This window comes from Tachyglossus aculeatus, chromosome 4 (genome assembly GCF_015852505.1).
Source record: "Tachyglossus aculeatus isolate mTacAcu1 chromosome 4, mTacAcu1.pri, whole genome shotgun sequence".
NCBI classification, from domain to species: Eukaryota; Metazoa; Chordata; class Mammalia; order Monotremata; family Tachyglossidae; genus Tachyglossus; species Tachyglossus aculeatus.
The window spans coordinates 72538511-72564140 of NC_052069.1; the positions used below are offsets into that span (position 1 = coordinate 72538511).

The following is a 25630-nucleotide window of genomic DNA, read 5'->3' on the forward strand; positions in this document are numbered from 1 at the left end:
GATTTCTTAATCAATCAATCAAATATATTTATTGAATGTTTACTGTGTTTGGAGCATCGTACTAAGCATTTGGGATATTTGGTAGACATGGTCCTTTGTCCTTAAGAAATTTACAATCTAATGAGGTTCAAATAATTTAATACATCGAAAGAGGGTTCCCTTGTCTATTCACTGTTGTAAAATATACAATTTGGGGGAAAACACTGTGAGTGGCATGAGGAGGTAGAAGGAAAAAGTCAGGGCCCATTCACCTCTTTTCAGTAACTGCTTTACAAAATTTAAATTTCAAGGATTGAAATAAGAACTGGATGAAATAAAAATAATGATTTTCCACCTGCACAACATTGAAATCAACGTTATAACCAAAATTCCAAAGATAATATATTTAATGTGCTTTCTTTGGGATATATATTTTCTTTGTTAATTTCCAGAAAATGATACTTTAACATTAGTTACCTAAACATTTATTTTAGGTATGGTCAAAGTGTGTTATAATTAGGTAATTCTTGTCTACTTACATTTAGGTTTTCAAAGTGGTGTCCAATAAGATACTAACCCTGAAAATCATCACTATATTTTATGCAAAATACAATAATGTATCCAAATGCATATTATGAGTAATGAGGTGATTGATGAATATTGAGTGTTTGACTGAATTCCTCAGACATTTGAAAATTCTTTAAGATAATTAGATAAAGAGTATTTTCCATTTCTTGTGGGCAGGGAATGTGTCTGTTATATTGTTGTGTTGTATTCTCCCAAGCGCTTACTACAGTGCCTTGCACACAGTAAGCACTCAATAAATATTATTGATTGATTGATTCAGGAGAAATAAAGGTATCTACTATCTTATTCTTACAGACCACTGAGGAATGATAAGAACAAATATAGATATTCAATTGTGCATTCTAGAACTAATTCCTAACCTTTATGACTATCCAGTTCATTACCTGAAAGTTGATAAATACACTAAAAAATGTCAAGGAAAAAATTTAAAGCCTTTTATTTCATTTTTAACAAGTATTCAAAGGTTTCCAAAATTATTGTTTTGAAAGTGTGAAATAATGAAATCCCAAATAGTGATTCCTTGTGAAGCCCTGCAAATTAGAAATCAATGAAAATCTGAAAGAGAAAATATTAAACAAAATTACATATGACCAACTTTTTCTCCCCTCACCCAATTTCATGTTAAAAGCAAGAACATAACACCTTGCAAATGTCTTGCAGCTTGAGTCACTTTCATTTTCTTCATAATTATTGCAGTAGTTTTGAGATTCTGTTTTATAGTTTTCTATTATTTCATTGTCAGTTTTTCACTTTAGGAAGTTATCCAAATTATCTCAAAAGACATCTGTACATATGTGTTTTATTTGAATCCAGGTGCATGTAAAATTATCAGTTAGCGTCCAAGGGGCCAGAATGCTTAAGAAATATGCTTTGATCCTCAAAATATTATTCCGTGACATGTGATGTGAAAGCCTCTTATTGATGAAACTAATGAACATAAAAATTCCATAAATTTCCCATAACTGAGGAGATTGGTGTTTAGATACTCTTTGATCATTCATTCATTCGTTCAACCATATTTATTGAGCGCTTACTCTTTGCAAAGCACTGTACTAAGTGCTTTGCAGGGTATAGTATAACTACATATACATTCCCTGTCCACAATGAGCTCACAGTCTAGAGTAGGAGACATACATTAATACAAATAAATAAATTACAGGTATATGCATATGTGCTGTGATCCTTTTCCACCTGTGCTCTGTCCGGTAAATCAAAATGAATCCAGCAATATTTAAGAATAGAGAGCAAATAGAGGAACAAGCTGAAAAGAAAATGTCACATGAACCTGAAATCACTGAAACATTTAAAAGTTTGACAATTCCTTGCATGATTTCTTCTCCTCCTCTCTTGTATCCATCAGCCCTCTAGACTTTCAAAGGCTAACTCTCTCAGAGAATTTCCAATTAAAGAAAAAAACCATTGTGAATCATTCATTCATTTTACAGTGAATTAAAGTTGTTTCCCACCTTTTTATCTTGAGTTTTATCTTTCTTGAAAAGAAAGGGACTTGCAGAAAAAAAAATCACATCTTTGGAGCTAGCCTCGAACCTCAAAAAATTTAATAATTTAAGCTGGCAGAAGTTTTTGCTGAAGTGTATCATTTCAAGGATTTTTAAAGATATACCCAGTCAAGTGTAGAGTCACCATGCCATCATCCATTTACTATTTAAATTTTTACATATACATTGTTTACATCCAAAAATCATCCCTCCTTTCCAAATATGGTTATTAATCAAACAGTTTGGTACTCAAAAAATGTTAAATAGCTATTTGATTTGCGCCTATTGGAAATATTTTATCTTACTTAATATTTTTGTTTTCAAGTTATTTCTTGCGGAGACCTTCCAGTACCACCAAATGGAAATAAAATTGGAACTCAAATTTCATATGGATCAACAGCAATCTTCACTTGTGATTCCGGGTTTATGCTTGTTGGTTCAGCTGTAAGGGAATGTCTTTCTTCTGGACTCTGGAGTGGAAGTGAGACCAGATGTTTAGGTAAAGAGACTTCATTAGTGACTTCAACTCACCATAAATGTTCCTTTCATTCTTAGGAAACTTTGGAGTACCTACCAAGGAAAATTTAGTGTATCCAGAAATGTTCTGTTGTCCATGAGGCTAACATTTCCAAATTTCACAGGATAACTTTGGCCTTCCTCTAGGTGATATTATAAATTTTCACAGAGCTAAAATGCAGATTAAAAAGTGGAGTGGTAGGGTTGGGGGAGTGTGGAAGTTTTGAGTAAAATGTACTTCCCTTGATTCAAGAAAACTGAAGAGGCATGATGGGAGAGTCTGGTGAGGGGATCTGGATACTATTTTAAATATCTTGACAGTGCACCCTCATTTAGCTAGTTGATCCTGAATTTTTCCAGCTGATCTATGATACCCACAATAGTTTTTCAAAATATTTTCAAAAGTCCTGTAAGACTAAGATCATAACCTGATTTCAGGTCTAACTGAGCTTTTTTCCCAGTGGAAAGAGCACAGGCTTTGGAGTCAGTGGTCATGGGTTCAAATCCTGACACCACCAATTGTCAGCTGTATGACTTTGGGCAAGTCACTTAACTTGTCTATGACTCAGGTACCTCATCTGTAACGTGGGGATTGACTGTGAGCCCCCTGTGGGACAACCTGATCACCTTATAACCTCCCCAGCGCTTAGAGCAGTGTTTTACATATAGTAAAACATATAGTATAATATAGTATACTTAATAAATTGCCATTATTATTATTATTATATCCAAACATGCTCCAGATATGACCTCAGTACTGACAGTGTTTAGTTTGCAACTTCTTCATTGCCTGGAGACAGCCTGTGGCTAGCAAACTGGGTCTGCCCCACATCATCCCAGACTTCTGGAAGTCCCACCAGTCTGATGGGTGGGGAATGAATTCCAACCACCAGCAGTTGTCTTCTTGGGAGGAGGCGGCAGTTTGGCAAAGGAAAAGGATGCTACCTTGTTCGACCCTTGTGAATGTTGGCTTGTGTGAGTGTTTTGCCTATAAAAAGGAGTTGATAGGTGGCTGGGCGAGAGAGAGAGTGGAAGGAGTGACATAATGTGTGGGTAACTATAGAGGGAGAATGGCTGAGGATCAGTGGATGGAGTGAGGATATGAATGGTTACGTGGATGGAACATGAGGGGTGTTCCAAGAACATGAAGGGGTGTGTCTGAGTGTTGATTTTGACCCTGACACATCTAGTGCGTGTTTCTGTCAGAAAGAGGATGAGCAGCCTGAATGAGTCAGTCAATCAGTGGTATTTTTGCTGTAGTGTTTCATTTAAAGGATTTTTACAGACACATCCAGTCTAGAGTCACCATGCCTTCATCCATCTGCTCTTTAAATTTTTACATGTATACATTGTTTACATCTAAAAAAATCATTCCTTCTTTCCAAATATGGTTATGAATCAAGCATATTTATTACTCTATTTATTTATTTATTTATTTATTTATTTTACTTGTACATATCTATTCTATTTGTTTTATTGTCTTAGTATGTTTGGTTTTGTCTCCCCCATTTAGACTGTGAGCCCACTATTGGGTAGGGACTGTCTCTATATGTTGCCAATTTGTACTTCCCAAGCACTTAGTACAGTGCTCTGCACACAGTAAGCGCTCAATAAATATGATTGATTGATTGATTTTGGTGCTCAAAAAATGGTAAATAGGTATTTGATTTGAGCCTGTTGGAAATATTTTCTCTTGCTTAATATTTTTGTCTTCAAGTTATTTCTTGTGGAGAACTCCCAGTACCACCAAATGGAAATAAAATTGGAACTCAAATTTCATATGGATCAACAGCAATCTTCACTTGTGATTCCGGGTTTATGCTTGTTGGTTCAGCTCTAAGGGAATGTCTGGACTAAGCACTTGGCAGAGTACAACAGAATTGTTAGATACTGCCCTGCCCACAGGTTAGGAATGCCCTGCCCACAGGAGTTTACAGTCTAGAGAGCCCCACTCCCTTCTGCATTGCCCTAACTTGCTCCCTCCAGTCATACCCTCTCCCAGTCCCTCAACACTTATGCATATATCTGTTATTAATTAATCAATACATTTATTTATTTATGCATATTAATGTCTGTCTCACCCTCTAGACTGTAATCCCGTTGTAGGCAGGGAATATATCTGTTTACAGTGCTTTGCACACAGTAAGCACTCAATAAATATGATTGAATGAATGAAAGCACTATGTGTCAAGCAGTGTACTAAGCACTGGATAATCAGGTCCCACATGAGGCTCACGGTAGGAGGGAGGGCAGATAATGAATCCCCATTTTGCAGGTGTAGAAACTGAGGTACAGAGAAGTGAAGTAACTTGTCCAAGGTCACACAGCAGACAGATGGCGGAGCTGGGATCAGAACCCAGATCCTCTAATGTCCAGGTCCATGGTCTCAAGAGTGAGGGGATTGTACATAAATACTGAATATTGCTAAATTCTGGAGATGGACCATTATTCTACTGTGGCACTTGTTAAGCACTCACTCTATGCCAAGCACTGTATAAGGCACCAGGGTAGATATAAGATAATAAGGTTGGACGCATTCCCTGTCCCACATGGTGCTCTAGTCAAAGTAATGGGTTATTTCAAGTTTTTTATTTCTGGAATCCTGGGAATGTGATGGTTTAAACAGTTATGAGAAGCAGCATGGCATAGTAGCAAGAGCACGGGCTTGGGAGCCAGAGGTTCTGGGTTCTAATCCTGGCCCCATCACTTGTCTGCTGTGTGATCTTGGGCAAGTCACTTAACTTCCCTGTGCCTTAGTTACTTCATCTGTAAAATGGGGTCTGAGACTGTGAGCCCCACATGGGACAACCTGATTACCTTGTATCTATCCCGGTGCTTAGAACATTGCTTGGCATATAGTAAGCGCTTAACAAATGCCATAATTATTATTACACCCATCAATCAGTCAGTGGTATTTTTTGAGTGCTTACTGTGTGGGGGACATCGTGCTATCATATTGGCGGCAATATATTCATAGATCATTGCAGTGAGTAGAATTTATACACTGCCATTTACAAAATGTAAAATTGATTTCATCTTATTTTACCCTACTCAAGAACCCATCATTTTGAAGTTACAGCCTAATTTTTGGCATTGAGCTCATTTAACTTAGAAAATAGGGATTTAACCTAGGATTGATAGGTGAATATCGAAAAAATATAAAATTTGCCCTGGGTAGCATGGCAGAAGCAGTCAGAATTGATCCACATCTTTTGTTTGGCACGTAAGCCAGAAAAGCATTATAAGATCAAAATTTTATATGAAATTTATATTTTTATGTCCCTCTAGATGGAAAATCTGAAGGGAGATTTACCCACTAGGGACTACAATTGGGAAGTATAAAGGCTCACTATCGGGGAGTAGTAATAGAGAGGAATTTAGTATCCATTTTACAATTTGTAGGACCTGTACTAAGCACTTAGTACAGTGTTCTGCACACAGTAAGTGCTCAATAAATGTGATTGAATGAATGATTGAATGAATGAATGAATGAAGTAAGAGTTCAGGCAGCTCACTCTTCATGTACTAAGCACTCCTTTGGGCAGGGGATTCCTAGGCTACAATTATGGATGGTAAAGATAAGGGATGGGGAGGGTTAAGAACCCCTGCTTCTCCAGCAAACCAGCTGTGGTGGCTGTATCTTTTAAGGTAAAATAAGAAAAACAATTCTTTTTTGTTTTGAAAATAAGCTTGGGGTGTTTTTGTTTGTTTGTTTTGCTTTTTCACGAAATACTTGTTTTCCAGGTTTGACATCCATTTTCTCTACTAAGGAATTACTGAAAAGTCTAGCACTTCCAAGAACAGACAGCCTAATTTTCTGTCAGTGTCGTGATATTTGTGTTTGCTAGTCAGAGGATAGTTAGCTAGCAAAGAGGGGATTTCACATCAGTCAGTCAATTCATTCATTCAGTCATATTTATTGAGTGCTGTGTGCAGAGCACTGTACTAAGCGCTTAATCAGTTGTATTTGTTGAACTCAATGTGTGCAGAGCACTGTACAAAATTCTAAGGAGAGTACAGTATAACAGAGTTGTTAGACAAATCCCCTTTTCATAAAGGAGCTCACATTTTAGTGTAAAATATTTTGTCCTCTGATGGAAGCCATGTGGCCTGGTGGAAAGAGCCATGTGCCTGAGAGTCAGAGGTTCCAATTCTGCAATTTACCTGCTGTGTAATCTTGGTCCAGTAATTTAACATTTCTGTGCCTCAGTTCCCTCATTTGCAAAATGGGGAGTCAATACCTGTGCTTCTGCCTACTTGGAATATGGGGAGTAATTTTTGTGAATATACCCAAAACTTAGTAAAGTGCTTGGCACATAGTATGCACTTAACAAATGCCAAAATTATTATTATTATCGTTACTATTATTGCTCCTTGTATGCCATCATTTAGCCATGCAGGGTTTTTATCTGGGCAACTGCAGGCATACTTGTTATTTTTTCTGTTTGTTTTCTGTTCTGTGGCACCCTTTGTACCAGGGCCTCTAAAATAAATGGTGTCTAAATGCTCCAGCTCTTTGTTCTTCATTTATTAAGCTACCATTTTAGTCTTTTCTCTAAGGACCAAATTTTTCATTGTTTCCTATTCTAAAACTAAGTATACGTGTTTCTTTTAGGCTTACTTTATCAGTTACATAAAGGTCTTCGCCCTATGATGCGTTTCAAATTCACCTATTTCATGTTAATAGCTTTAGTTTAGATCTTTATTTAGATTTTACCTAGATAAACCTCAAAAAGTCAGGTTTGTCCAGCCACAATGAAGACGAAGGCTTAAAATGTGTAATTACCATTGAAAGGTCTAATCTTCAAACATGGGTTGGGGATAAGTGTGATGAAATTGTTATATATAAAACTAACCAACTATATCATTGTAGCCTGAAATCAGGGAGTGATGTTAGCAGTCTCATCTTTTTGCTTGTCATTAATTCAACCGTTCCAACCCCAGAGCATTATACAAAATGTATCACTTTGTATTTGTCCTGTTTTAAAATATTTGATGGTGACAGTATGGATAACCCAGAATATGCTGGTCTTTTTAATTATTACTGGTTAAATGTATTTCTTCATTATGCATTTTCATTTGCTTTACTAGTTAGGGGAGGATTTGTACTGTCATTAAATTACGTGCTATGGAAATAATGACTTTATTACTGGATACCAGTATTGTAGGTTTTTTAACTTATTTTTTAGGTTATTGTACTTACAGTGTTTTTGGTCCACCAGATGGGAAAACATCTTGGTTTATGCCAATAAATGGGCAGTGACCTTAAATACACCTGCACTATATGAATTATTTTATATAATAATGTTGTGGTAGTTTCAATCTCTCCTCAACATTTTGAAAAACTGAGGATCATGTCAATTTTTCTGGATTAGAATTCAATGACTATCACCCAGCATGTCTTTGTAGGAGCTTTTGTTTCTAAAAATCTTTGTAGTAATCGTTTCTGAGGGGAGGAGGTTTTGCTTAATGCAGGTAGAAGGTTAGAGTTGAAAATAAAGTCACATTCTGAGCCTCTTGTTCCTGGAACTTTGTTAATATAATAACATATATAATATAATATAATAATATATAATATAATAATAATATATAATATAATAATAATGTGTTAAATGCTTACCATGTGCCATGGACTATTATAAGCACTGGGGTATAGACAAGGTAATCAAGTTGTTCCATGTGGGGCTCACAGTCTTAATTCCCATTTTACAGATGAGGTAACTGAGGCATAGATAATTTAAGTAGCTTGCCCAAGGTCACATAGCAAACAAATAGCGGAGTTGGGAAAGAGCCCAGGTTCTTTCCACTAAGCCACGCTGCTTCTCTAATCCAACTAAACCCAGTTAGAATTCTGCACAGACCAGAATTTTGGGGTTTAGCTTGGGTAGCCTAAACTTGATCCAATATGAGTAGGTTTTCAGGAAAAAGTCAAGCTACACCCGTCATGAGCCCATTGTTGGGTAGGGACTGTCTCTATATGTTGCCGGCTTGTAATAATAATAATAATGGCATTTATTAAGTGCTTACTATGTGCACAGCACTGTTCTAAGCGCTGGGGAGGTTACAATGTGATCAAGTTGTCCCACAGGGGGCTCACAGTTTTAATCCCCATTTAACAGATGAGGTAACTGAGGCCCAGAGAAGTTAAGTGACTTGCCGAAAGTCACACAGCTGACAATTGGCGGAGCTGGGATTTGAACCCATGACCTCTGACTCCAAAGCCTGTGCTGTTTCCACTGAGCCACGCTGCTTCTCACTGCTGCTTGTACTCACACTGCTTGTACTTCCCAGGCACTTAGTACAGTGCTCTGCACACAGTAAGTGCTCAATAAATACAACTGAATGAATGAAACAAGGGAAGCTTTTATGAGTGGCAGATATCCTTATCAAGGAGCAGATAATATAATTTGCCTCTATACCCAAGTGATTAACAGTCGCCTTTACAAATTGCTAGAACATAAGGTCCCAGAGAATGTCCAAGAACTTCCTTGCACAGTGCCCCCAAGCACTACCTTCATTGGAATTCCCTATCTGATCTAGTCTGTGAGGAAAACGTGGTTGCCCAGAAAAACTGTAAGGCACAGTACTTCTCCTGCATGCATTTCTTTGTCCAAAAAAAAAATAAAATCTAGAAATGGTAAATGATTTAAAGGTATTTCTGATCCCTGTTTTGCATTGTTACTGCTTAAACTCTTTCATTTCTAAATTCTAAAAGGCCAGTATTTCCAACAAGTGGTAGATGGGCCGATTTACATTTTTCTCTCATTTTTGGACAGCGGGTCACTGCGGCATCCCAGAGTTCATTGTCAATGGTCAAGTCATTGGAGAGAATTATGGCTATCGGGACACAGTTGTGTATCAGTGCAACCCTGGTTTTCGACTGATTGGCTCTTCGGTTCGAATATGCCAACAGGATCACAACTGGTCTGGACAGCTACCATCCTGTGTGCGTAAGTAGCATAGCCCAGGACCCCCCAGACATTCGGTTTTTACATTATGATAAAAACAAAAAGCAAATCTTAATTATCCTTGTGTTTAAAAATTCTAGCATATGCTCAGTGAAGTAATTAGAAATTGTGCCAAGGAATTCATCATCTTTGGGGCAGAAAAATACTCTGAAAACCAGGACAACTGTGCTATAGAATGGAAGAAAGTTATGTAATGTCTAAGGAACTATATTTTTAGGCTGGGACTTTGAGTAATGGAGTGTTCCGAGATGTGACAAAGGCAATTTTGAATTGTAAAGAAGGTTGTTTCATCTAAGGTCATACTAGTGCTCCGCAATAAATTCATATATTAAAAGTTTGGATTTTCTCATTAGGGCTGTGATTTTAGTCTTCAAGATCCTGCAGCTACTGTTGAACAGGAAAATAATTTTTTGTGCATTTGGGGGAACCAGATGCTGTTATTGGGTGAGGCTTTCAGAGTAGGGGTATTGGGATTCTCTAGAGACACCCGTCAATTCTTTGACACCATACATTGTGCCTACTCGCTGCATCTGAGGGCAGAACAGCTGCAGCCATCACACCCTAGACTGGTGGGTAGAGTCTCTGGGCACCTTCTGGTTTGGGCCTTGGGCCTAAGAATATGACCTCTATTTAGGTTTTGTTGCTGGCAATCTGACCCAGTACCTGCCAGCCTCCCTCAGATTGAAATTAAATTAGTGAACAACAATTTGCCCCGAGAGAGGGTTTGCTGGATACGGTCATCCGAAATAAAATAGATTTTCTCGGAGGAAATTACAACGTTACTTAGAAAATCAACCTCTCAAAGTTACTAAATTAAGGGAAGTTACCATGAGTAATTAGATCCTTATTTGCTATAGCTACCCATCACTTTAGCCATTCCTATTCATGTAGCAACCGCCACTGCTATTTGTCTATTAAAATTCAGTTGTGACATGAGGCTTTATCGAGCAACAGATTTCTTCATGGATAATCTTGATACCAAAATGGTAGACAATTAAATAAAAATTTGCAAACCACTGGGTTACAATCAATGATAGGGTTGAGAAATAATTGCTATTGGGTCATTGCTAACAGCGGCTAAAGTGAGAATAGTCTTTCTCTGTGAGTAATTAGAGGGGCCAAAATTGCTTTTGCTCTAATTGAACAGAATGTAATGATAGTAGACTGTACTTTAATAAAGGTCAGAGAGTCCAGTGTAAGGATTGTAATAGTAACTAATGATTTGAAATTAGCACTAGATAAAACATTACAATAGCTATTCATTTCAAGAACAGTATATATATATGTATATATTAAATTTAATATATTTAATATATGTGTTTATGTATAATATATATACACACCACTGTATATATAAATCATTGTTAAAATGTAAAATAATTATGGGTGTGATTCTGCTAAGTATTTTGTGAAGGTTATGCACTTCTTAAATATCAGTTTTGTTTAATACAGTAGATTTTCTTTAGACTTCTAGACTGTGAGCCTGTTGTTGGTTAGGGACCATCTCTTTTTGTTGCCGATTTGTACTTCCCAAGTGCTAAGTACAGTGCTCTGCACACAGTAAGTGCTCAATAAATACTATTGAATGAATGAATGAATTTGTTAATATTCATAATTTATTCAGTTTTGAGAGTTAGTAACTTGAATTATCCCTACAGTGTTCCAAAAGATTCTTTTGATTTTCATATTCTCATTCTGTAGGTCTGAGGTAGCTATGCAAATATAATATGATTTTGGCATTAAATTATACCACTCTTATGGATGAAAATATGGTATAATCATACAGGCAATTTATGACAATGCATGATCATAACACTTTTTTAATTGAAATGTAATCAAGCACTTGCATAACCTTGCGAAATATCCAATTGCTCCTTGGTTTATCAACTTGATCATATTTTCCTAGTAATCCTTTCTGGCCTTCATTTTTAGCTGTTTTGAAAATAACTTTAGTGAGTCACATACAACCCAACCTGTATAGTGGAGAAAAGGAGACTTGATGCTGAATGCATCCTTAATGCGTCATTTATTTGGTCCTGTTGAAAAGGCAGCTTCAATTTAAAGATAGTCATGAGAGAAGTAAAGCTATGTGCCATTTCAATGGCTTAAGAACAAATCAACTCTGGTTCAGAGAAGGAAGGTATACCCCCCTGGGGAGACAGAAAGGTGCACAATATTATGTGCTGTCTTCTCACTCCGGAAGCTGGGGCAGCCACACCTGTATTGACTCTGTAGAAGAATGATCCTTGTGTTCAGGTATCAACCTCTGAAGCCAGTAAGAACCGATGAGAGAATATTCCTATTTTGTGGGTTGTTATCCTTTTTGTGTCCTCAGCTGTTAGCTGTGGCCATCCCGGTAGTCCAATTTATGGAAGAACTAGTGGAAATGGTTTCAACTTCAATGATGTGGTGACATTTTCTTGCATTGTGGGCTATGTCATGCAAGGGCCCACAAAAGCCCAGTGTCAAGCCAATAGGCAATGGAGCCACCCACCCCCAGTTTGTAAAGGTAAGTGTGTTCCATGGCCATGGATGATTCAGGACACAGCATATTCTATTGGCCTTTTAAACTAGCAAAGCTTCGTTTTAAAATCATCTAAGCATCTCATCTTCTTGTTTCCTCATCAACTTTTTTATTGTAATGGCCATTTTCTATTCTGTATTTAGTAGCTGAGCCTAATTTTCCCAGGTCCTGAATTTTCTCTCCAGAAGTAGGTCATGCACTGTATGAGTATTTTTTCTTTCAAACCACAAAGAACCATTGAGTGGATAGTAGCAGGCAACAAAATGCCCCTAGAAGCCTGAAAGATTAATACTTCTTCCAATATGTCTAATTTAAATGGTGGCAGAACTGGGCTCAAAGCAATTTCCTTATTCTTTGACTCCTAAACAATGTACTTTTCCCATTTATAAAGTTGGAAAATTTGGATGGCTTGGTTTCAATTTTAGTTATTTTGAAAATAACTTTGGTGAGTCACATACAACCCAACCTGAATAGTGGAGAAAAGGCGACTTTTAATCTACCTAAGAGGCCCACTCACGTTTAATTGGAGGCTTGAAAAACAGTGTCTTGATGATGATAATAGTGTCTTTGATCAGCTATGACAAAGATGACTGTGAATGTGACCAGAGTCAGCCTCCATTAGAATTTTGGAACTACTCAGAAAATTTTGGAAGATTTAGAGAGTGCAGACTATTGCCACCCGGTTTTGAGTCTCTGTTTGAAGTAACCGTCAAAGGGGGAATTAAAGCTTTCCTGGGCTTCTGGAAGAGAGAATAAGGCTCAGGAATTTTAGTTTGTGCCTCCAAAATACAAATATTATAAATGGCAAGATGCATTTGCAAAGCCTGTTCTATGGATTTTTTTTTCCCATGGATGACTCATTCAGGAAGAATTTTGATTTTTTTTTCCTGAGTTCCCTTAGCACTTTTGTAAATTTTATGGATATTTTATGTATACCTAAAGACTTAATGTCATTATGAGAAAATTGTGACGCAAATGTGCTTTTTCAGTTTTTCATTTAAGATTTATCATTTCTTTCCTAGTGGTCAATTGTTCTGATCCTGGAATTCCAGCAAATTCTAAACGAGAAAGTAAAATTGAACATGGAAATTTCACCTATGGAACTGTAGTGTTCTATGACTGCAATCCTGGATATTTTCTTTTTGGATCTTCAGTTTTGATTTGTCAGCCAAATGGCCAGTGGGATAAACATTTACCGGAATGTATCAGTAAGTAGATAATGTGTTTTTTATTAATTTAAAACATTGTGGAAGTACTGTGCTTTATTATTCTAACTATATTTTAGAATTAACAGTAAAGCAAAGTATTCAATAAATATTATTATCTTAATCTTTCCATGGCTTTCTCACATTTGTCACCTTTCTGACTTCTTACTTTTGTCATTTTTTAAAGTTGCTGATGTTTATCTACCTCAGAACTCATTAATGTATATTAAATGGGAGTAAGCTTAATGATTGATGCAGTGTTTAATGAATATCAAATAACTCTGCTTCCCATCCTCTTTTTTTGAATTTTAGATTTATTTTTTTATGTTTTTTTTTTTAATTTCCATTCTTGATTCTAGATCAATTTATTTTTGAAAGAATCCCTTTCAATTTGTTCAAATAACATTTGTATACAAAGAAATCTTCAGATCATGCAGACAATAATATACATTATTGAAATAATTCTTTTAATTTAGAATATATTAAATTGTACCAAACTGTCATATTTATAAGTGAATAGTATAAAGTTGTCTTTTAATTTGTGACTATTTCATATATGATAATAAAAAATTCCTATTAATTCCCAGCCTTTGTGATTCTGGACTGTGAGCCCCAAGACATCAAGGGACTGTGTCTCAACTCATTGTCTTGTATATACCCCAGCACTTAGTACAGCACTTGACACATAGTATGTGCTTAACCAATTCTACAATTATTATTAATAATAATAATTATTATTATTATGTTTTTTGTTAAGTGCTTACTATGTGCCAAGTGCTGTTCTAGTCACTGGGGTAGATACAAGGTGATCAGGTTGTCCCACAGTCTTAATCCCCATTTTACAGATGAGGTAACTGAGGCACAGAGAAGTGAAGTGGCTTGCCCAAGGACACACAGCAGACAAATGGTGGAGCATTAGATAGCAATTACAATAGCAAATTTAAATAGGATTCCAGGAATATCAACTGGGGATCTTAACATGAAACTCTAGAATAACTTGATAATTGTAAATCACGGTAGTTCAGGAAATAGGAGTATTTTACTTTCCCTATAAAGTAAGGCAAGCCCATAACCTTGGCATTGTCCCAATTCTTCTCTCTCATTCCATCACATTTTCAATCTGTCACCAAATCCTGTCGATTCTACCTTTAAGACATTGCTAAAATCTGTACTTTCCTCTCCATCCTCACCACACTTATGTATATATGTTAAAATAATTTATTATACATTATTCATTCATGTCTGTCTCCCGTTATGGGCAGGGAATTTGTCTGCTAATTCTGTTGTATTGTACTTTCCCAAATTCATAATACAGTTCAAATAGTAAGCACTTAATACATACAATTAAATGGTCCATTGATAAGAACTTGAAATACACATATGATAAATGAGATTGTTCACTGAATTGAAGTCACTTCTTTGGAGTCTATAACTGGCCTACATGTTGGATGAGGAACTGTTAATAATGAACTGGGAGTCAGAGGTCATGGGTTCTAATCTCGGCTCCGCCACTTTATCGGCTGTGTGACTTTGGGCAAGTCACTTCACTTTTCTGCACCTCAGTTACCTCATCTGTAAAATGGGGATGAAGGCTGTGAGCTCCATGTGGGACAATCTGATCACCTTGTATCCTTCCAGGGCTTAGAACAATTCTTTGCACATAGTAAGCGCTTAACAAATACCATCATATTATTATTATATCAATCAACGGTATTGACTGAGAGCTTACCATGTGCGGAGCACTGTAGTGAGAGCTTTGGAGAATGTAATAAAGCAGAGTCAGAAAGACCTTGGTTCTAATCTTGGCTCTGCCACTTTTCTGCTGTGTGACCTAGAGCAAGTTACTTAACTTCTCTGTGCCTCGGTTACCTCATCTGTAAAATGGGGATTAAGACTGTGAGCCCCACATGGGACATGGACTGTGTCCATCCTGATTAGCTTGTATCTACCCCTGTGCTTAGTACAGTGCCAGGCATATAGTAAGCACTGAATGAATACCTTTTTTTTTTTTTTAAGGAGCTTCCAGTCTGGATGGAGAGACAGACATTAAAAATAAAATATAGATGATAAGTGCTATGAGGATGGGGGTGGAATGAATAGCAAGTGCTTATTAGGTACAGACTCAAATGCAGAAGGGAAAGAGAGTAGAGGAAATGAGCATGACTAGCAGTGCATCTCTGTTGTGTCTTTTTTTTTTTTTTTGTTCCCGGCTCAAACATCTAACCCTTCCAGCTTTCCTTCCCCTACCGTAGACACTGGCATCTGCAGGGCTGTTTTCATTTTTTCCTCAGACTTATAGTCTTCAAGAGAACTGCTTCCTGTGACTGTTAGACACCTAGGAGGTTCATTAGTTCCTTCAGACTCGAGCAACATTGAATTCACCACCACAGTGTGTTTAACTGTTAACATTAAATGAAAACTGTTTTGGACCATTTAGTGCTCTCTGAACCTAATGTACTAAACAACATTTTATATTTCATTATACTGGTTAGGGGAGAGGTGGAGTGCTTTTGGTAGTTTCTCAGACAGAGTGGCCTCATGGAAAGAATGTGGGCTTTGTGAGGTTCTAACTCAGTTCTACCACTTGCTTGCTGTGTGACCTTAGGCAAGTCACTTCACTGTGAAATCCTTGTGGGACAGGAACTCTATCTGACCTGATTATCTTATATCTATCCCAGTGTTTAGTTCAGTGCTTGGTGCAGCATTTACCCCACCAATACTACTAGTATTGTCATAACTGTATTGTGAAATAGCACTGAATTCTAGTTATGCTTGCCAGCATCAAGTTTCACTTTGAGGCTGACTCCACATTCTCCCTTCCTCCTCTTTGCTCTATTCCCAAAATAACAAGCTGGTGAATGGTCATCTTAAAAAATAGGTAGCACCACCCAGCCCGTACACCTGTGCATTTTAGATCCTTGTCCTGCTCCTTTGGGATAGTCTCCTGGCTTCATCCATTCAATTATATTTATTCAGCTCTTACAGTACGCAGAGCATTGTATTAAGCACTTGGGAGAGTACAATATAATAATAAACAAGCTTACGCTCTACTGAAGGCATACATATTCATATTTCTCTGTAATCAATATGGCCAAGGGGCTTAAACTGAAAACTACAGGATCTGTTTCTTAGATGAAAAACAAATATCTGTCTATTGGTTGAGTCAGCACTTACCGAAATGGCCTTACTGAAAGATGAAATAGTAGCATTCTTACTTCCAATAACGTGGGGAAATGTGTTGATGCTGATGGTTTAATAGGTGATTAAAAGATTTCTTTATTTTCAATAATTATGTATTGTAGTGATTGACTGTGGCCATCCTGGCGTTCCTCCTAATGCAATCCTGTCTGGAGAGAAGTATACATTTGGATCAACTGTTCATTACTCCTGCTCAGGAAGACGAACCCTATTGGGCCAATCAGCCCGCACCTGCCAATTAAATGGACAGTGGAGTGGATCTCAGCCTCATTGCTCAGGTATGTCTTTGAACAAGTGACAATATTCCTGGAAAAATCTTGGAGCTGGGAACAAGTACATTGAAATTACTGAAGTAATTTTATTAAAAAATGCCTAATTCATTGAAGTTAAATGCAGTGTGAATTGGGGCTATTTAAATATACATGTGTGTATGCGTGTAGATTTGTAGATAACTGAACTAGGATATCTGGCTGATACTGCTTAGTGGATATTTTCATTGTTTGTGAATCAAGAAAAGTATTTAATTTTACACAGGTGGGAATTTTTATAATTCAAGCTCTAGCTCTCATCCATTTAAACTTTTCAAATACACTATCACACATATCCATTTGGAGCAAACTGGAATATTTGAGGCTTTAAGATATTCTATTCTTTATTATTAGTTATTCTTTATTATTTATTATTAGTTATGTTCTATTATTTAGAATTTATGAAAGTCTACTATCTGACTCTCTAGGCTTCTCTGCAGTTAATAAGTGGTGTTTCACGATGGAATCACTTCATTTCATTTCATATTCTGGGAACGGCCTTCTGCAACATGACCTGGAACAATCAACAATTGGGATTTCAAGCATTTCCAAATCGTTATCAGTCAAGCAATCTTAGAGATAAAAGCAGGAGAAAAATTAGATTTTATATTTATACATATAGAAAGATTAACTATCTTTTCTATTTGAAGTTGACCCTAGCCTTTTTTTTATATGTGTTGAGCATATGAAAGATCAGACCAATGTGAACATAAAGGTTATCTCTCTGTTCATTCATTCATTCATTCATTCAATAATATTTATTGAGCGCATACTGTGTGCAGAGAACTGTACTAAGCACTTGGGAAGTACAAGTCAGCAACATATAGAGACGGTCCCTACCCAACAGCGGGCTCACAGCGGGCTCACAGTCTAGAAGGGGGGAGACAGACAACAAAACAAACAGGTAGACAGGTGTCAAAATCGTCGGAACAAATAGAATTATAGCTATATGCACATCATTAACAAAATAAACAGAATAGTAAATATGTACAAATAAAATAGAGTAATAAATCTGTACAAATATATACAAGTGCTGTGGGGAGGGGAAGGAGGTAGGGCAGAGGGGGGGATGGGGAGGAGGAGAGGAAAAAGGGGGCTCAGTTTGGGAAGGTCTGCTGGAGGAGGTGAGCTCTCAGGTTCATTGTAATATGAGATTCCCTGTATTGTATAGTGGTATTTTCTTTTCTCTCTCTTTTTACTGCAGTCTGCTGTGTCTCCCCTCCAGTGGAGTCACCCTTATTCTAATTTCTGTGTGCTAAATTGGCTTCTGCTGCTATCTCCCAAGAACGCACAGCTTTGCCATATTATTTGAGTATTTGACCTACTGTGCCTTGAAATATTACTACTATACATGTTTTCATGGTTTTTCCTCTTCACTCACCAATTATCTTGAATTATTTTTTTTTTATTTTATTTTCTTATTTATTTATTTATTTATTTTATTTATTTATTTTACTTATACGTATCTATTCTATTTATTTTATTTTGTTAGTATGTTTGGTTTTGTTCTCTGTCTCCCCCTTTTAGACTGTGAGCCCACTGCTGGGTAGGGACTGTCTCTATATGTTGCCAACTTGTACTTCCCAAGCGCTTAGTACAGTGCTCTGCACACAGTAAGCGCTCAATAAATACGATTGATGATGATGATTAAACATTTCATTATTGGCCACTCTCTTCAAGTACTCTTCCTAGCATAAATTGCAATGCAGTTAGTCACTTGATAGACATATAATCTTGGTGGTATTCATAGTATTGTCAATCCACAAGTTCTCTTGTGAGTCATATAGTCATTAGGTTTTAATAACTGTATAAGTGATTTAGAATAAATAAATCATATTTATTGCGTGCCTACAATGAGCAGAACACTGTACTAAGCACTTGGGAGATCACAATGTAATAGTCTGTCCCCTGCCCATGAGGAGCTTGCAGTCTGGAATTTTCACTGAAGGTTTTCCCAAAGGAATCAAAAGTGGATTCTGACATTAGCTTGCATATTCTTTGTGGTGTTCTTGAAAGTGTTTTATAGGATAGATTGAATAAGATTCATTCAGAGACCAATGTTAGGGAAATATTGAGACAAGGACCCTCCAATTCTGTAGTAATTCATCATACCTTCATGGATCAATTTTAAAATCTCAGTAATTTCAAAGCAGCATTTACACTAGATGCCAGAATCCAGGCTTAACTGAGTGTGTAAAATGCTTGTGAATGGTCTAAAAAATCCATATTGAGATTTCAATGTTGTTCCCTGCACTTTTCATTTATCTGATGTGCAACAAAAGTCGTGTCCTCTGTGATCCACAGCGGACTTAGACTGTAATGAGAATTTAAGAGTGCATGGTTTATGATGTTCCGTACTAGTTGACCCAAGAAGGACTCTGGCTAGGTGTTGTCATCAATGGAGAGCACTGAGTTCTCACAATAGTTCTTTCTCACCATCTGTTCTTTCACCTTTCTTCTCGAAGATGGGTGATGATGGTGGTGTCTTTGAAATCTTCTAGAATTTTCTCAGGAAAGCTGGTGAATTTTCATTAAGTCTAACCCAGTGACTGTCATTATAAAAACTGAAGTAGTATTCCACAAAGACTATTTCTTGACATTAATAATCAATTCAACATTGACCTCTATAAGCCTCATATCCTTGATGCTATTCCTTGATCAGCATAAAATTACTAAAACTCTCGAACTAATTCAGTGACCTAGGATAATTTGCATACCTAATCATTGGAATTTAGCATACTTCATTCATACCTAATCCAAATTTATAAGAAAATGTCTGTATTTGCACATTATTGGGAGCACTAGTCAGAATCAAGAAATGACTTCTCTCACTCCCACACCAGGATGGGTAAGAGATAGTACCATCCTTGTGTAAAGGGGAGGTAACAACCAACTAAGATCTGCTTTATTGATATGGTTTATGTTTAACCCAAATCTCCCACTGGAATGGATAAGAAAATAGGGTAGAAACCCATGGAGTCGAACCATCTGAGTTTATTTGCGTGGGAGATTTGCTCATATCTCTGGGTAAGGAAGCTAAACCTTGAACCTAAGAAGACAGCACATCCACATATACCCAAAAGCATTCATTCATCAGCAATATGTTTTGAGTGCCTACTGTTTGCAAGCCCTAATGTTAGTCGGAATTAGGTGTGGGAGCAGAATTGCTGCCTTGCAGTGGTTACAAGCATGCTGTCAACGTGAACCACACTTTGTGTTTCAGTTTCTTTGCAGCTCAGTGTCTCTCTGAGAGAAACTGGGTCTTTGCATGCTTCAGGGTGGTCTTTGAGGGTTCACCTCAAGCCACAGGACTGCTGCATTGACCCATTTTTCTCACTGCAGCATCTCTGGATAATAATAGTAATCATGGTATGTGTTAAGTGCTTACTATGTGCCAGGCACTGTACAAGCACTGGGGTGGATACAAGCAAATTGGGTTGGATGCAGTTCCTATCCGGCATAGGGCTCACAGTCTTAATCCCCATTTTACAGAGGAGGTAACTGAGGCATAGAGAAGTGAAGTCACTTGCCCAAGGTCACAGAGCAGACAAGACACAGAGCTGGGATTAGAACCCATGACCTCTGACTCATAGCCCAGTGCTCTATCCACTATGCCATGTTGCTTCTCCATGAAATTAAACTGGATTAAATGGTCCCAGAACCTCACCATCAGAGTATAGAATCAGAGCACTACTAGAGAAAAGCCTGAGATCAAGCAGATCCCTAGTTCAATCAATCCAACATATTTATTGAGTGCTTACTATGTGCAGAGCAGTGTACTAATTCGTTCATTCATTCAATCATATTTATTGAGCGCTTACTGTGTGCAGAGCACTGTACTAAGCGCTTGGGAAGTACAAGTTGGCAACATATAGAGACAGTCCCTACCCAACAGCGAGCTCACAGTCTACAAGGGGGAGAGAGTACAGTATAACAATATAATAGACGCATTCCCTGCCCTCACCTGCAGGTCCCTTGGACATCTCCAAGTGTTTCTAGGATTTTAACTGCACTGCAATTGTAGCAATCAATCCCTCAATTCAATGTTATTTATTAAGTTCTAACTGTATGTAGAGCACTGTACTAAAAGCTTGGCAGTACATAATATAACAGAATAGGTAGAAATGTTACCTACTCACAAGGCTTTGATTCTTGGGGAAATTCTTGGAGAGAACTGATAATGATGATGACATTTGTTAAGCACTTACTATGTGCAAAGCACTGTTCTAAGCACTGGGAGGAATACAAGGTGATCTGGTTGTCCCACGTGGGGGCTCACAGTCTTCATCCCCATTTGACAGATGAGGTAACTGAGGCACAGAGAAGTTAAGTGACGTGCCCAAAGTCACACAGCTGACAAATGGCGGAGCAGGGATTTGAACCCATGACCTCTGACTCCAAAGCCCAGGCGCTTTCCATTGAGCTACGCTGCTTCTCTAATCAAGATTCTCGATAGAAAAACATGTCCCTTCATTCTCTCAGGTAGCAGATGGAAAGATAGCCATTTACTTGGGGTAGATTCTAAACTCATGACACAGGCATAAGAAGAAAAGAAAGCAGCTAAAACTGTATATTTCCATTTCTTTAGCACCAAACCACCAATGAAAATCAATCTTCTCTGCCAACTTAAATTACAATTAATGCATTCCACTTTTTATATGATTATATGCAGATGAAAGGAAGAAAGTTAAACCCAATTTTATATTTTCCTTCCATCTTGGAGTGAATTTTAAGCAGAGCTATAAACCCTTTACAAATAGGATGTTCTAAGAGAATTGCTGACACCAACTTAAGTCTGCTGGCACAGATGATGTGAATGTAATGATGACATTGAAATGTGAAGCATGTACAAAGTTGCACAGGGAAATTGAGGGAATGAAAATTCACAGTGAACAACATGACCTTGGAACCACTCAGTGAAAACAGTTTCAAAAGAGAACAATAGTCATTCCAAAACTGGCCCTGGGTAAAACATTTGCAACTATATTTTTTTCCTTAAAATATTGATAAAATCACCATCTATCAAGGCCTCTTTCAAAGCATTAAAGTACCTTTGATCTGTTGCCCTAAAAGTCTGTAGTACCATTCTGGACAAATTACTATCATCTCAATGCTAAAAAAACCCACTTAGCATCCATTTTGCCAGAATACCTGGAGGGTCAGTGATATGTGGTGAATAAACTTTTACTTTAATCTTCAGGTAAAAAGCCTTCTCCGTAGCCCTCCCATTCTCTCTCAGTTCAGAAGCTAAATCCTGAGAATCAATTTGACAGTTCTAGAGGGAATATGGCTTTCTGGCTGAACTGCACATCAGTATCCTTATCTATTCCAACTGCTTCCAGGCCAAAGGGAGGGAGTGGAAATGACCCAAGGGGACGAGGCCTGAGTCACCATTTACCAAACTATGTAGCCCCAAACTCTTGGGGATTAACCAAAAATCTCCATTTCTTCAGGGGGGTCTGTGATTAGCTCAACCACCCCAACCAATTGAGACTTGAAAAACTTGGGGATCTCTTAGTTCACCTACACCTGATACTAGAGATCTGTATTAACTCTTTGTTCTTATTAGATTAGTGACAATTAAGATCTCCTCTATCCTTTATACAACTAAAGAAGCTGCAAAAGGCTCTCTCATAACCAAATAATGTATTGTAATGATGTCACATTTTTTACTACTTACCGTCCATGATAAAAAACAAAACACAAAACTATTTTTTTGTATAAACCCAATTTTCCCACTTATCATTAGATTGGTGTCTTTATATGTCCTAAACCAATTCTGCCCTTGGTCAAGTGATATAATCTAAAACCCAATTCTGCCCTGGGTCAAGTGATGTAATCTAAAACGGTGGAAGTAATCATGTAACACAAACCCATAGAGGAGCATTGTGGACTAGAGGATACAGGACTGCGAGTCAGAAGGACCTGGCTGGGTTCTAATTCCAACTCTGCCACATGTCTGCTGTGTGACCTTGGGAAAGTCACCTAACGCCTTCATGCTTCAGTTACCTCATCTGTAAAATCGGGATTAGGACTCTGTGCCCCAGGTGGGACAGACACTGTATCCAATCTGATTAGCCCCAGCACTTAGTACAGTGCCTGGCATTGTAAGTGCTTAATAAATGCAATTAAAAAGAGTTTCACTCTAGGTTTAATAGGCTGTTTCACAGAGCAAACGTACAGTATACCCGTTCTCAGACACAGTGTGTATCATGGCACTGAGTAAAATTTGTATAAGGCCCTGAGAGTGGTTCTGACCCATTTTGCCACTAGTAGAAGTCTCTCTTTGAGCCCTTCCAATCTGGTATCCATCCCCTTCACTCCATAGAAGCTGCCCTCCCAAAGATCACCATTGATCTCCTTCTTGCCAAATCCAACAGCTTCTACTCCATCCTAATACTCCTCGACCCCTCAGCTGCCTTCGACGCTATTGACCACCCCGTTCTCCTGGAAACATTATCCAACCTTAGTTCACAGACATTGTACTCTCCTGGTTCTCCTCCCATCTCTCTGGCCACTCATTCTTAGCCTTTTTCATTGGATTCTCCTCTGCCTTGCACCCCCTAACTGTGTATGTTCCTCAAGGTTCATTTCTGTTCCTCAAGGTTTAGTTATGGGCTCCCTTCTATTCTCCATCTACATCTGCTCCTTTGGAAAATTCACTACTTCCCATGGCTTCAACTACTACCTCTACGCGTATGATGCCCCAATCTACATCCCCAGGCCTGATCTTTCCCTCTTTGCCCTCTCGCATGTCCTTCTGCCATCAAGACATCTTTACTTGGATGTCCTCCCATCACCTCAAACTTAACATGTCTAAAACAGAAGTTCTTATCTTCCCACCCAAACCCTGTCCTCCCCTGTTTTCCCCATCTCTGTAGATGGCACCAGCATCCTTTCTGTCTCACAAGCCTGTAATCTTGGTGTTTTCATTGACTCCTCTCTTTCATACAACCCACATATTCACTCCATCACGAAGTCTTGTCAGTCCCACCTTCACAACATCACTAAAATCTGCTTTTCCTCTCCATCCAAACTGCGACCATGTTAATCCAAGCACTTATCCTACCCTACCTTGATTACTGTATTATCTTCCTTGCTGACCTCCCTGCCTCCTGTCTCTTCCCACTCCAGTCCATACTTCACTCTGCTGCAAGGACCATTTTTCTACAAAAAGGTTCAGGCCATGTTTTCCCACTCCTCAAGAACCTCCAGTGATTACCCATTCACCTCCTCATCAAACAGAAACTCCTCACCATTGGCTTTAAAGCACTCAACCACTTCTCACTACTCTCCTATTACAACCTATTACAAACTGCACACTTTGCTCCTCTAATTGCTAACCTTCTCAGTATAACTCAATCTCATCTATCTCACCACCAACCTCTTAGCCTTGTCCTGCCTCTGGCCTGAAACGCCCTCCCTCCTCATATCTAAAAATTACTCTCCCCCCCTTCAAAGCCTTTTTGAAGGCACATCTCTTCCAAAAGGCCTTCCCTAAGACCTCCTTTCTTTCTCCCACCCCCTGCTGTGTTGCCCTGAAATTGTTCCCCTTCTCAGCCCTATAGCACTTAGTGCGTATTTGTAATTTATTTATTGATATTAATGTCTGTCTCTCCATCTAGACTGTAAGCTCACTGTGGGCAAGGAATGTGTCTATTGTTATATTGTATTCTTCAATTGTATTGGAGGCCTTCCCAAACCAAGCCCCCTCCTTCCTCTCCCCCTCCTCCCCTTCTCCATCCCCCCCGCCTTACCTCCTTCCCTTCCCCACAGCACCTGTATATATGAATATATGTTTGTATGTATTTATTACTCTATTTTACTTGTACATATCTACTCTATTTTATTTTGTTAGTATGTTTTGTTTTGTTCTCTGTCTACCCCTTCTAGACTGTGAGCCCACTGTTGCATAGGGACTGTCTCTATATGTTGCCAACTTGTACTTCCGAAGTGCTTAGTACAGTGCTCTGCACAAAGTAAGCGCTCAATAAATACGATGGATTGATTGATTCAAAGCACTTAGTACAGTACTTACTAAGCAATCAGTAAATATATTTGACTGACCAGAATGTCATTTGGATTTGGCTAGGAGCACCTCATCTCCATACCTTCCTGATGAGTTCAACTGTGGTACCAGAGGCTCACCAAGCCCCATGTTGGCTCGTGACTATCAGATTTGATAGGGATGTGTCCGGAGTCCCTTGTTTTTGGATGACCACTGGTGACCCTCAGGGGTAATTAGTCAATGGTAATCAGTGTTAATGAATCTTATACTTATAGAGTGCTTATAGAGCACTTACTGTGTGCAGAGCACTGTACTAAGTTCTTAGGAGAGTACAATAAAACAGAGTTGGTAACCACATTCCCTGCCCACATTGCCTGCCATGCGTGAAAAGTAGTATGTCATAGCAGATTAAGCCCCGGCCTGAGGGTCAGAAGGTCATGGGTTCTAATCCCTGCTCTGTCATTTGTCTGCTGTGTGACCTTGTGCAAGTCATTTCATTTTTTTGTGTCTCAGTCACCTCATCTGTAAAATGGAGATTTAGACTGTGAGCCCTATGCTGGACAGGGACTATGTTCAACCCGATTTGCCTGTATCCATCCTAGTGCTTAGCACAGTGCCTGGCACATAGTAAGTGTGTAACAAATACCATTATTATTATCATTATTACAGGGATTTTAGTCTAGAGAGAGAGATAGAGCTCGTTAATAAAAATAGAAATATGCACATAAGTATTGTGGGGCTGAGGGTGGGGTGAATATCAAGTGCTTAATGTGTATAGTGTACACATTTAAGTGCTTAATGTGTATAGTGTATGTGTATAATGTGCCCTCCTACTGA

General features: G+C 38.1%; 1 protein-coding gene across 1 annotated transcript in view; it reads left to right on the forward strand.

The window, feature by feature from the left end:
- Positions 1-25630, forward strand: part of CSMD3 (CUB and Sushi multiple domains 3) — a 781433-nt gene that overhangs the window by 697127 nt on the left and 58676 nt on the right. The window contains exons 52-56 of the mRNA XM_038745631.1: positions 2392-2565; positions 9359-9532; positions 11886-12059; positions 13097-13282; positions 16582-16755. Coding sequence (XP_038601559.1) covers positions 2392-2565; positions 9359-9532; positions 11886-12059; positions 13097-13282; positions 16582-16755 — 882 coding nt within the window. The remainder of the gene's footprint in view (positions 1-2391; positions 2566-9358; positions 9533-11885; positions 12060-13096; positions 13283-16581; positions 16756-25630) is intronic.